The 12,973-nt window shown below is 46.9% G+C and overlaps 4 protein-coding genes across 4 annotated transcripts; 3 read left to right on the top strand and 1 right to left on the bottom strand.

Annotated features, from left to right (window-relative positions):
* Nucleotides 1-2,450: 2,450 nt before the first annotated feature.
* On the top strand, nt 2,451-2,756 carry FTJAE_7625 (uncharacterized protein; the record flags this gene model as incomplete). Its single annotated transcript, XM_037354360.1, has 1 exon — nt 2,451-2,756. The coding sequence occupies one exon, from the start codon at nt 2,451-2,453 to the stop codon at nt 2,754-2,756; it is 306 nt and encodes a 101-aa protein (XP_037205345.1).
* A 1,073-nt stretch (nt 2,757-3,829) lies between these two features.
* On the top strand, nt 3,830-8,183 carry FTJAE_7624 (het-domain protein; the record flags this gene model as incomplete). The annotated part of the gene is made up of 3 exons (XM_037354359.1): nt 3,830-4,021; nt 4,075-6,677; nt 7,112-8,183. 3 exons carry the CDS (start codon nt 3,830-3,832, stop codon nt 8,181-8,183), a joined length of 3,867 nt encoding a protein of 1,288 aa, XP_037205344.1.
* A 78-nt stretch (nt 8,184-8,261) lies between these two features.
* On the bottom strand, nt 8,262-10,053 carry FTJAE_7623 (cytochrome P450 monooxygenase; the record flags this gene model as incomplete). The annotated part of the gene is made up of 5 exons (XM_037354358.1): nt 8,262-8,353; nt 8,418-8,766; nt 8,831-9,064; nt 9,136-9,199; nt 9,266-10,053. The coding sequence occupies 5 exons, from the start codon at nt 10,051-10,053 to the stop codon at nt 8,262-8,264; spliced, it is 1,527 nt and encodes a 508-aa protein (XP_037205343.1).
* A 1,811-nt stretch (nt 10,054-11,864) lies between these two features.
* On the top strand, nt 11,865-12,697 carry FTJAE_7622 (Tyrosinase; the record flags this gene model as incomplete). The annotated part of the gene is made up of 3 exons (XM_037354357.1): nt 11,865-11,903; nt 12,146-12,530; nt 12,585-12,697. The coding sequence occupies 3 exons, from the start codon at nt 11,865-11,867 to the stop codon at nt 12,695-12,697; spliced, it is 537 nt and encodes a 178-aa protein (XP_037205342.1).
* Between the last annotated feature and the right edge of the window lie 276 nt (nt 12,698-12,973).

Below are 12,973 nucleotides of genomic sequence, written 5' to 3'. Positions count from 1 at the left end.
ATACAGCTGGTATGAGCCATTACCTGCAATGGCCTGTAGTTGGGGGCTTCCCGGCTTAGTTTAGCACAAAGAACCTAGTGTATAGCTGCATCTTGCTGCTCCTGTTCAGGGCACACCATGACACCAACAGCTAATCTGTAGATAGTGTTTGTGAAACTGCCTGTCATTCTGGCATATCAGTCAGTGAAACGCCAGGCCAGAAAGCTATAAAAGACGACCTCAGATGGGTAACCAAACTCTCCCCTGTAAAGCAACCTAGCTACATAACATCAACAACAAAGCTGCATTTCTACTTACCTCACCACCTGGAAATAAATCTACAACAACATGCCTATAACTATCGCGGGGCGGATCTCGGCAGTCAAATTCGAAATCAGCATGACTACAAAGGACATAAGCGATGTAGATTGGGAAATACTACAGCTGCAGGCAAAAGGGCGTGCTGCGAATGCAATTGGTACTTCTCCAAACTTTGGGGATGAGGAGAAACGGGTGGCTCTACAGCAACGCGCCGAGTTTCTCCGTGAAGAGGTGCAACTGGGAATGAAGAGAGACAAACTGAGGGCAACTTTGGCGGCAAAGAATGCGAAGCTTGCTCGTCTTGAAAGAGAATTACAATCAGTGAATTAGACAGTTAATAGGTTGGAGGGACATTATGTACTATGTCTCGAGAAAATTGAGCATCTCAATGAGTTGGTGATATTTGTGCGCCCTACTTCCTCCGCGATCAACGGAGATATTGTCTCTTAGTAAAGCGAACTAGTAACAATGGCATGAGTGAGCTAATGACGTTATTACAACATCGAAACGGCGCACTGGAAGCACTTCAGCCCCTCAGTATTCCTTGCATTGGCATAACTCCATCGCTCGATGTAGGGTTATGATACATGACGGCAAGACTTCAAGCCCTAGTGACATTGGCTATCGATTGGATTCAGCATGTAAAACTACTCCGAGGACCTGGGTCCTCATCAAGACTGAAAATGAAGCAAACGCAGTGGTATGGAAAAGGAATCAGTTATATTATGACAATCCATCAATGAATAATAATATGAGATGAGATGGCAGGCGAGTCTGATTGCCGATTTAGCTACAGTCACTTACTGACAACAATGGCCTTGACTCTACACTCACTCATGGCATGGACCAGGCCTTGCGACTGCGTAGGAAAGACTAAACCTCATGAACTGCATGGTTGCGTTGCTTTCCAACACTGGCCAATTTCTGGAACTTACTACTAACGAAGTTTGTGCCTCAGTAGATTCACTGCTTGTGCTTCTACGAGAGCTGCACGGCATGTAGTGTGAGCGAGAGGGATGTCAAGACCAAACATGCTGGTCAGTGACATGGCACACGACCAAGCTATAAATATCCCGTGAGGTCAGAATCTCAACCATTTCCCGCAAGGTAATTTATAAAAAGAATTACAACTAAATAAATACCTCATTCCTACGACTTTACAGCACAGCTACAACAACATGCCCTCCAAAGCGGTGATCGAGGCAGAACTTGAGAGGGTCAGAGCAATGATGGAGCGGGTGCAAACCTACCACGATACCACCAGGTGTGAGATACAAGACCTAATGCAGAAGAGGAGAGAGGTGCAGAGAATAATGAACGGAGGGAGGAGTCAGGCCGAAAGGGATTCGGCACAACGGGAGCATGATCGGTTGTGTGCGACTATTACAAGGCTCTGCGGTCAGCAAGAGCAGCGAACTGAGGAGTTACAGAGGTATAAAGATAGGGAGAGGGAATTGTTAAGGGATTTGCGCATAGCGCTTTGGTGATAGGCTAAAGTGTTGAGGCAGCAAGGTCAGAGAGCCTGACTACAGAGTTCCTCAAGTAAATACAAGCTTTCGAGGTCTTTACTGCCTGTATGTTGCGAGAATGATCCGCACGGTGAATAGAGGACGTCGTAGGTATTTTGCTTTGACACACCAGTGTTATGTTTAGACATTTTGGAGAGCTTTACCAGTTGTATGGAAGTGACAAAAAGGGGATCGTGGTTATTATTAAGTAGATACCAGCCATGGACTCGCTGTCTCGCTTTTGATCACTGTTACTGTTAGCAGGGATGGAGATATGAGAACTGATCCGGTGCTGAACTACTTATAGCAGGGATTATGAGTGGCCCTTGAGTGTCCAGGTACAAGGACATACTATGGAAAAATAATCATAAGCACTGAGCTATATATTCATTCAGAAATAAAGGCTGTGATGTAAAGAATTAGCTACTAATCTGACACAGAACGTCGATAGTACGAATGATAATCGAGTGAATGACAGGAATCAGTGAGTAGCAAGGCCTGCAATGTATAAAACCTCGCTATCTCTCCGGGTTAAACATTTCCTTAAAGCAAACACTTAACAAGACTCGAGAACACTTCAATAACTATACACCTCTCCATTACACCTCTATATTACGATCTATATATTATAAAAAGAACACCATGTCATCTAAAGCCGAGATCCAAAGACAGCTAGCTCTTCTTAGACGTCAAATAGAGGAGGTGGAAAAGGAGATAAATATTTCCGCGCCATATAAGGAGCACGTGAAGCAGCAGATGGCGATGCATCATACGACCATGACCGACTCTGACGACGAAGCCGTAAGCAAGTTGGCCATGAAGAACTATGAGTTCTATTGCGGAATTCTGGAGAAGGTCCTCAAGAAGGAACAAGAGCGGGGAGAAAGAAGGCGCGAGATGAGGAACGCAGAGAGAACGCTTTCTATAAGCTTACAATCAGCACAATAGGCGGCTGTCAAAGACAGAAGGGTATCAAGCCTGACGAGGTACTCATGAAATACAGAGAAGCTTCTGAGGTTCCCGTGCAAGCTGAGGTTTCACGGTTCTCTGACAAATGAAGTCGAGATGTTTGGGGAGGCACTGGGCTTCACATAGCCAACTTAATGATTCGTTCGCTTGATGCTTTATCCATTGGAGCGAAGAGCTAGATGGGAAGCGGGTAATATCTGGTGGATACACCGAAGCGACGGCGATCTGGCACGAACGACTAATAATCATGATGCTGGCTTTTGTTTGTGTTTATGGGGAGAACTAGCCGTCAGGTTCCTGGGGATCGTGATTACTGAAAGGAGGAAGTGAGCTAGCTCTCAGTCAGGGTGACTAACGTAGTTTAATACTCATATTTAGTGATTGGGGTATCAAAGCAAAGATGGAATGCGTAACTGTAACGACTTTAGCAGCGTAGATAACAGAACTTGGTATCGGGATGTCTTCTGATGAGTTCCAATAGTGAGGTCTCAAGTACAAGTGACATAATCGCGGGGTCGTAACAACCAGGCTGCAGGTGTGACGTGGCAGACGCACCCCCAAGGAAACAGCTCATCAATGCCAATACGAGCCAGAAACCATCGTAAACTCATACAACACTTGATTACTGCTCCAATAGTTGCGCCCCTTTCAGCATTTCAGCAATACCTTTCGCGGTAGAAGTCTTGTAACTGTCAGCAGAAATGGACGAAAGCCAATATGCGTACTCTGCCTTGAATGGCGATAACAATATCCGGTTACTTCGCCTACTGCCAAGTTCAGACCGGTCAGCTCGACTTCAGGGTCAGCTATTTGAATATCCTTTGGGCCAAGGCGGGCAGACAACGCACCTTTACGAGGCCTTATCGTACACTTGGGGTACCTCAAAAAACAAAAATTCAATCTCAATCGATGATCAAGAATTACCTATCACCGCCAACTGTCATGGTGCCCTTGTACAACTGCGAGATAGCTTTATTGAACGGGTCTTATGGGTAGATGCAATCTGCATCAACCAGAGCAACATAAACGAGCGAGGAAAACAAGTCAGAATCATGGCAGAGGTCTATTGCAAAGCGCGACAAGTCATAGTCTGGCTTGGAGAAGCCACATCCGATAGTGACTTGGCCATGCAGAAGATCAGCGAGGTTGCAGAGGGAGATGATATCCCGGCCGAACAAGACAACATTATTGTTCCTGAATCGATTGCTGCATTGCTCAAAAGAACATGGTTTCGAAGAATTTGGGTAATATTTAACGCACTATTTGCAAGGCAGTTGCTAATACAAACGAAAAATAGGTTCTTCAGGAAGTGGCCGCCGCCCAACATGTCCTTATAGTCTGTGGTGCGTCCCAGATTGACGGCTATGCTTTTTGTCTTGGACTGGCTCCATACATTGATGCCTCTGAGGGGTTCGAACCTGTTTCCTCCATCGAGTACCTGATAAGAGGATCTATTTTTCGTCCCAAGTATACTAAAACAGATTCAGGTCTGATTACATTAGGTATACGGTCCCTTGGTGAACTTATGGATATGTATCATGCCCATGAGGCTACTGAGCCTCTCGACAAGGTTTTCGCGTTGCTTGGAATGAGCACAGACGGGTCATCAGCATCAGAGCTCAAGCCGAATTATAGTATCTCTTGGGACGTTCTCTTCTGCCGACTCACCACTTTTCTTCTTGGGCCCAAGGTCTCAGTAAAGACATCCAACAGTGATAGGGCGGCTATCATTAGCGGTCAGGGCACTGTTCTTGGCAAAGTTACTTCAGTGGCTCCGCGAAGGTCTCGCAATCGGGACTTTCGAGTGAACATGACATATACGACACCTTTTGAATCTTTTTGGCGTCCGACCTCTTGGGACCTTGATGCTAGCGTCAAGAGAGCAAAGGAAGGCGATATTCTATGCTTATTAGAGGGTGCTTCGCATCCTATGCTGATCAGGCAGGAGGGGGATTGCTTTTCAGTAATCCTTATATCGCTATCGACAACCCCCAGACAGCCAAATCTGCCCCTGACAACGAGATCACACAAGTTTGTTCTCATTTGGAACTTGGAGGACTCATCAAAGACCGTAAACGACAGTCAACTTGAAACATGGCTCGACATGGGGACTTTGGAATATGTGGATCCACATCCTGAAACGGTTATCCAAAACAGCCATCTGTTGCTGCTTTCTGCACATGTACTAGTGGGAGCCTGCCGGTTCGAGGCTGCCATCGACCTCTTCCACAAGGCAGTTGAGGGCTATGATTATCATCTAGCGAAGAACGACGCGAAAAGAATTGAATGCTTGGCCGCGATGGCGGTAGCTTATGGCTCCCTGCAGAGATGGGATGAGGCAAAAGGTGTCTGGGAATCCATCATACGCGTGTGCTATGCGTCAAGCGACTGCTTTACGCAAACTACTGACTTCTTGGATAATCTACTCCCCATCCTTGACAAAGACGAAAAGGATTACGATGGAAAGAGATGGCAAGCAGTTCGTGATGCAATAAATGCAAAACGATCCCAAACACCAATACAGGAAGACCGGATCCCGGACTTGGTAGAGTATCTCGATTCTCAAGTTATGAACATCTTGGTCGATCAACAAGATCACTGGCCAGTGACGAGGAGGGAGAGCTGGATTGCTGCTTCCTGCGACGAGAGCAGCAGAGAGGAGGCGGTGAAAGTGTTCCTTGATCGGCTAAGCGATTTGGAACTTCCCGAACAGGTTTTCGTTGCCGCAGCAAGGAATATCTTATACGGCCAGAAACTAACGGCCATGCTGCTTGGTCGACAGGGCCCGGAGGCACAAATCACACAGGCTGTTTTCAGATCAGCAGCGGTCAATAGCCGCAGCAAAAGAGCTCTTATATTTTCACTTCTGGAACACGAAGGGATGGAAGTGTGCTCGGGAATTGACACAAACAGCGCCTGGGCGACACTACCGCCACTCATGCTGGACTCTGAACCATATATCGCGAAAATGGATGTGCTATATCTGGCTAAGCTCTACTCAAAGACGGATAAAGCCACCCTCCTGCGGATGTTGATTTCAGCTACAGACCCTCTGGATTTACCCCATTTACGGCGGGGACTGTACCAGTTTGCATGGGATGAGTATAAGTTCCGCCGCTTAGACGAACTTGTTGAGATGCTGCCACCAGCCTTGGAAGATATCATCGCTACATTAACTCACATAATGCTTTCAAATGGCGAGCATGCGGTTCAGCAAGTAATCGAACTCGCTCGTCGCTCAAGGCCTGATACAACTAGGACGAAAATGGTAAACGAAGAAATCGTCAATGGTTGCTCCAAGATTATCGAAACCCGAAGTCCGGCTGAACTGTTACAATTCTTGGATTCCCTCTATGAACTTGGGGTTTCATTTAGCTATCAAGGCAAGGTTGAGTCTCCTCCAACCCAATCATCGATACTTCCAACAACACTATCCAAAGACCCTCGGTTTCTCAAGACTCTTATTGAGAAAAAGCTCGTATCTCCCCAGATGCAACCTTTCACAATACTCTCACTTCGATGGCACCTAACGTGGAATGCTTACATAAATGACGGGGTCTCCGAAGAAAGATGCCCCCCCGCCGGGATGCCCGATTGGCCACTATACTGTGCGATAGTTCTCGCTGCTGATTCGGAAGTCATAGATTTCCTTTGCAGCTCAGGAGCCCGTGTTGATCAAGACCTTTCTGGTACCAGTCCACATGGAAGAGAAGCCGCGATAATTGAGCGACTACAACAGACCACAGCCTTTAGTACATTTAATGAGGATTTTCGAAACTTGAGACGGGTATGTTTTAAAATGGCAAAGGCTCAATTGGATTCTACATATATGGATGGCGGGTATAAGGACGCTACTTCTTTTAAGCTTTTATGGGAAATGTCATTCGATCAGGCATGGAGGTCAATGGATAATATGCTTCAATGGGATGATGAGCAGCGGCTCCAGGAGAATTTAGGTACTAACATTCCGGAAAGACTGAAAAATGAAGGGATGTGGGACATATGGCGCCATGAAATCCTAGAGGTATTAAGGTCTTTCTCGAGATAGTATTATACTCTGATAAAAAGTATTTACTGTTTACTGTTTATTGACCTGCTTTATATAACTTAATTATTTTATATCCTTTCTTCTTTAGAAAGAGAAAAGTGTATTATATTACTTTACTATATATATATATATACCTGATAAAAGAAAAAGAAGTTATCTATCTTAATACAATTCATATCCTGAATTTTATATTAGATAACAAAAGGCACTAGGCTAAAGGGAGACGTTCTTGATCTTATCTTCTCGACCAGCGCCACTTACGACATTGTTCTAACTTGAGGTCTAGCGTGGGCGCTTATTTCCAGCTCGATCCCCTTTATCGTTTTCAACCCGCTTCACTTGGCAAATCCAACTCTTCCTGTGCAATGATGGAGTCACCGTCAGAAATCGTCCTCTCGACGCCCGGATACTACGGCCCAGGCTCTATCACAGCGTGGTACTGCATCGTCGCGTCCACAGCGATATCCTGGATATGGAACCCCGCCCACCGCTTCCTGGCAACCTCAGACTTCCTGGCGGCTATTTTATACCCTTTCATCGCAATGATACACTTCGCTATCCAGTTATGGAACTACCCCTCCGACAAGACGCAGTATCTCAGAGGCAACCTGATGCATATCCTCATCGGAAATGGAGACGAGGGCCCTGTCTCGGCTAAATATGATTATCAGTACAAGAACCAAGTGCTTTTCGACAAGCCAGGTCCCGACATGTTCGAAATCTTCCCACGCGTCATCAGTATCGATGCTGCTTTGCGAATCAACGATAATTGCTTTTGGCTTTGCTTGATCGCGCTTGGATTTCTCCTCGTCGAGCATAGGAAGAACTGGACAGAGCAACAGCTTCAAGGCTTCGAGAGCGTCGGGAAATGCCTCCTTGCCGGGGTTGTGTTGCCTATAATAAACAGTGTATTTCTACTCATTACCTGTGGCGACTCCCGAACCTTTTGGATCCCTGTAGAGTCTACTCTCTTCAGATTCATGGCGGTCACCGTGGGCATGTGCCCCGTCATGGTGGCATTCTTTATATATCTGCCATTCTCGACTGGAGATATTTCATTCTCGGGAATTCTGCCTGAAACAAGATCTATAACACGTTTCCCTATGGACCTCGTTGGGAACCTTTTTCATCGGATCCGTAAAGTTCGGCTGCTACACTTCGGGCTTGGTATCCTCTATCTTGTCTTCATTGGTATCTTGGCGTGGGGCACTGTGAATACCTTAAGAGTGGCATATCCAATTCAGCTGTTCATTCCAGCTGTTGGTATTTCGATTTTCGAGATGGAGCAAGTCGCGAGCTTGTTTGGGGGGATGGTGGTTTTGTTTTATAACATTCACTCAGTTTACTACCCGCATTAGATGCCGAGACCTCAACTTCCCAAGGAATAATAAACAAGTATCAATCTCATGCCCTGCGCTCAATCTTGACTCCAACAATTATTCCATGTCTTCTGCCACCGTAGCACGCACCTTGAGCCCAAAATCGCGAAACAAGGCGTAACTCTCGGATCGTATCGGACTCAGAGGTTCTGTAAGCTGAAAGTCAAATGCGCGCAACAACTATACCGCCATGAGTCAGCGAGAATCACCAACCTGGGATGAACTCTGTGGGGGAGCAAACCTCAAAGTACACTTTTTGCAACTCCATAAACGCCAACGGTTTTCCGGCACACATCCACCGGCCGTGACCAAAGTTCATTTCAACGTTGCGGCGCATCTCAGCCAGATCGGAGGCTGAAAGACCGATAAAACGCTCTGGTCGGAAGACGTCGGCGTCAGGGCCAAACAGAGCTTTTGATCCTAAGATAGCGGAGAAATTGATGGCGATCGATGTGCCGCCAGGGATGAAGTATCCGTTGATGGTGTCTCCTCCAGCTGGTACCTCTTTTGCTTGCTGCCCTGTTGTCACTGGTCGCATGCGAAGTCCTTCATAAATCACTGCCTGATTAGGGAAAGATTGAGCGTTACTTTCTTAGATGCGGTGAAGTAGACATATATGGACTCACTTGAAGATAAGGCAATTCGCGTGCTTGAGCAGCAGTAATTGGACTTGAAGCTCTTCCATCACGTATAGCACCCCAAATCTCTTCCTTGAGCTTCCAATAAACGCGGGGAGACGACATGAGGTAGAATAGAGTCATCCGGATTGCTGCAGCTGTGGTGTCGGACCCTGCGACAAACATGAAGAGCGTCTCGGACTGGGCGTTACCTTCTGATAGGCCGTGGACTTTGAAGGAGCTCTGGTAGTAGAAAACATCAATGATCGTTCAACGGACGTGTTGGTGGGGGGAAGTGCGGCACTATAACTTACAAGCATATCCGTCTTCTCTGTCTGGTCTTCACTGTAGCGCTGTCGGACATTGTCATTTGTAACCCTAAGTGCGATAGGTTAGTCCAAAAACCTTCCGTCGTAAGAAAGATCGAAAGGAAGTGTCACCTACTTCATCAGTGGGCCAATTCCGTGATCATCAGTCTCGCGTGGTCCAAAGTACTTGAGGAATGTGGTGGAGTACATTATGGCTCTGATCCACGGTACATCGCTCGTTAGCGCCATCAAGGGCATATGCTCATCCAGCCCCTCATAGAACCTATACGGATCCGAGTCAGAAGCGCAGCAACCAAATTCCGTACCAAGCGCGACCTTGGAAATGACGTCCAGCGTAAAGTACGACAAGACGTTGAGGAGTGGCAAGGTACGAAAGACACCAGACGCGGGCTCTGAGAGATAACGGCGGCGAATCAAGGATATGAGATTATCGACCTGCTGATCGACTGCTCCTTCGAGATTAGGCGTGTCACGACCACTATACGCAGGCGCAAGCCTCGCCTTTGCACGATCATGCTGCCGTGGATCTCTCACTGCAAACATAGTCTCATGATACGGATTGAAACGCACACCATCGACCCAAGACGATTTGCCATACGAACTCTTAGTCGCCGACATGCGCTTGACGAGCTCAACATCTGAAGTGAGCAGCACTTCTGGGCCAATCCTGACAAGTGAGCCGTATTTCTCGTCGAGAGCGACGAATACATGATGTTGTTTACCACTGTAGGCAGTCCGGCCGATCCATATGTAGCTGAGTCCTGCGAACCAGGGGCCTGGAACGTGGCGGAGGCGATACCATGCTAAAAAGGTTGTGCTGAGCCACCAGGACGATAGTAAGCAGAAGGCCGCTATGCCGATGATACTGGGAGTTGAGAAATCTGATAGATAAGACGGAGCCATTGCTATTAATTGTGCGTTCCTGTTGAATTGTGACTCGGGGCGTAAAGCTGAGAAAGGATGGAAGATTGAGCTGCATCACAATTGGGTTCTGACATATTAATAAACACAAATCACTCTGTGAGTCGACACACACTCTCTCTCTTGAATTACAAACGCAATTAGTCTTAACACTTCTTTTGCTTTGCATTTAGCCGGTTGGCAGTAAAGGCCAGCCATATCTACCTTTACAGCCTCGCGCATATGCAGTTGCTTTGTCACGCTTATGCGTTACATTGCAGATTGGCATAAATACGACCCTATTTAGCGGCCAAGAGCCAATGACTGACCTCTCATTTATCATGTCCGTTTGCGAGCGTATCACTTGACTTTTTGTCTCTTCTGGGTCTGCAGGTAAGAAAGCCACATGCTTTGCATGCATATCTCAACGTCATACATCCCGGAGTAAAACCCGGAAAAGAACTTCCTGGTGGGAGTTCCTCAAGCCAATTCGACGTTGAAGGCCTCAAAATGGAATACTGCAGCTTGAGATGCAATATACTGTACTTGTAGCATTGGCAGCGGGTCTCTATGATCATTGCGCTCAGTTTGCTTGCTGTCTGGTTCCCAATTGGGTTGATGAGGTATTAGGATCTCCTTAAAAGGAAGACTCTATGTATCCTAGTAAAGATCAGTGACCAATGATTGCATGCTGATGCAAAGGCTTGACCGCGTGTGGCAAATGATCTGCCTGTTATTTGACTCTCAGGATAACGTTATCCATGGGCAGTAAATATTCAACTGGCAAATCAACACCACCAATTGAAGCCCCTAGCATGGTGTGCCGAATGGTCTCTGCGTACCTTGCTGTATACTGCCTCATTTCCACAGATATGCGCATACAGGTAGATGCCAAGGGCACTCTCGATCGGGGACCAGAGAGTCGGCCCGGGCTATCATGGCATGAGGTAAACATTCTAGAAATGCTCGGCTAAGCTTTACGGAATACTGAAGTAGTATTTCTGACGAACTTTCCCACTGTAAAAGGTGATTCAAGTTCCGAGGCGGATACCTCCATCTGAAGTGCTACGCTCGTTGTGAGTCCCGGAGGTTGCGTACCAATCGCGGTCGTCTCTGCCGTTACTACCAATGCATTAGGAAAACGCTGTAGCCTTATGGCTCCGAGGTTTCGCCAAGCAGAACTTAGTGTACCAGCCTTAATTTGGTATAACGCACGGTCGACCCAAGCTTCGCCCATACAAACCCGTGAGTAAAAATAGCTGAAACAAGGGCGTGGGTCCGGGAGCTTGTTAGTAGAGATCACTACTTTAGCAGTATTAAACTTCAAAGTGCTGGTTGGAAAGATTTGAAGTTGATGTGATACCGCGACCTAGTAAGGACTGTCCTGAGTACAGAAGGTTAGAATCATAGGTTAGGTAGGGCTGATAAATTAAGCTTGACGTTTGCAGACAGAGCTTTGTCTTACCAGCCTAGGGGAGAAAAGAAAACACAGGACCTTGCTCCTAAATAATAAGAAGACTGAGGTAAATAGATTTTATATTTAGCATATTTATTTAGCATATTCTCACTAACCTTAGGATAACTGTTACTGAGTTTATTTTAATACTCTGATCTAAGCTATTGCCAAGATGCGCGCTTGTTCCCTCTTACCTTTCCCGCCCTCTGCGAGGCTGCAGCAGTCTCCAAGTGCGAGAGCCCGACAAGGCGTGTTGATAGGCGCGAACTTGATGATGCAGCCCGTAAATAATACTCGGATGCTGTTCTATGCCTCCCGACCAAGTCATCCCGTGTCGGGTTAAACACCACTCTTTACGATGACTTTCCCTACTTTCCCGCTCATTTGGACAAGCAGAGTACGTTAAAGTTCCCCCATCCCGACTGTAGGACAGCGTGCTGATAATGCATGGCACCCAGTCCACGCCGTTGCTTCGTTCCTCCCCTGGCACCGATACTTTGTACACGTCTATGAAGGCGCTCTGAAGGACTGCGGCTACAAAGGAGCCATGGCGTGAGCTACAAAGGAGTCATGGCGTGAGCTTCTTCCCCCAGCAAACTCACCGTGCTGAATACACTAACATCAACGCCAAGGTATTAGGACTGGTCCCTCGATCCCAACGACACACCAAAGTCCACCATCTGGGACTCCAAGACCGGCTTCGGCGGCAACGGTAGCCCCAACAAAACCGAGTCTATTTACGATGGGCGTGCTGTCCAAAAGTGTCTCGGTGATGGACCTTTCAAAGATTTATTCCCTGCCCACCTGGCCACAAATTACGATCCTCATTGTCTGGCGCGAAATTGGAATGATGGAACTGAAAATGTTAGGAATATGTTGTCTGAGAATTACCATAAGGAGGCGGTTGCAAAAGTTCAGGCGGTCAAGGACTATGATCAGTATCGTCAGGAGTTGGAGGCTGGTCCCCATGGGGCTATTCATAGTGCTATTGGTGGGGATATGGTTTCCAATACTTCTCCCAATGGTATGTCCCATGTTCATGTTCTATCAATCTTAAGAGTCATTTCTAATATATCAGATCCCATCTTCTTCCTTTACCACACTCAGATCGATCGTCTGTGGTCACTCTGGCAGCAGGAGGACCCCAAGACTCGCACCATAGAGTTCGCTGGCTACAAGACTCAGGATTAGTTCGACGGGATCAAGGCTCCTCCTGCTTCCCTCGAATACACACTCCTCATCAATGACTTGGCGGATTATCTAAAGGCCAAGGATTTGATGAGCACTCAGGGATCACTTCTCTGCTATTACTGCTAGTAGCATAATTGGAAGCTCGGCGTGAAGGGCTTGTCCGATTCTTTTCTAGACTTGCTGTATTTGTTTCGATCCAGGCGATGAGGTTCAGGCCTTGCCTCGTGATTCGCTAGGTTTTCTATGTACTCTAAATGTCATGTTGTGGAGTGTTGT

The sequence above is a fragment of the Fusarium tjaetaba genome, assembly GCF_013396195.1.
Source record: "Fusarium tjaetaba strain NRRL 66243 chromosome Unknown NRRL66243_c0000154, whole genome shotgun sequence".
In the NCBI taxonomy this organism is placed as follows: domain Eukaryota; kingdom Fungi; phylum Ascomycota; class Sordariomycetes; order Hypocreales; family Nectriaceae; genus Fusarium; species Fusarium tjaetaba.
The sequence above is the reverse complement of the archived record's forward strand: the minus strand, read 5'-3'. Positions and strand labels throughout refer to the sequence as shown.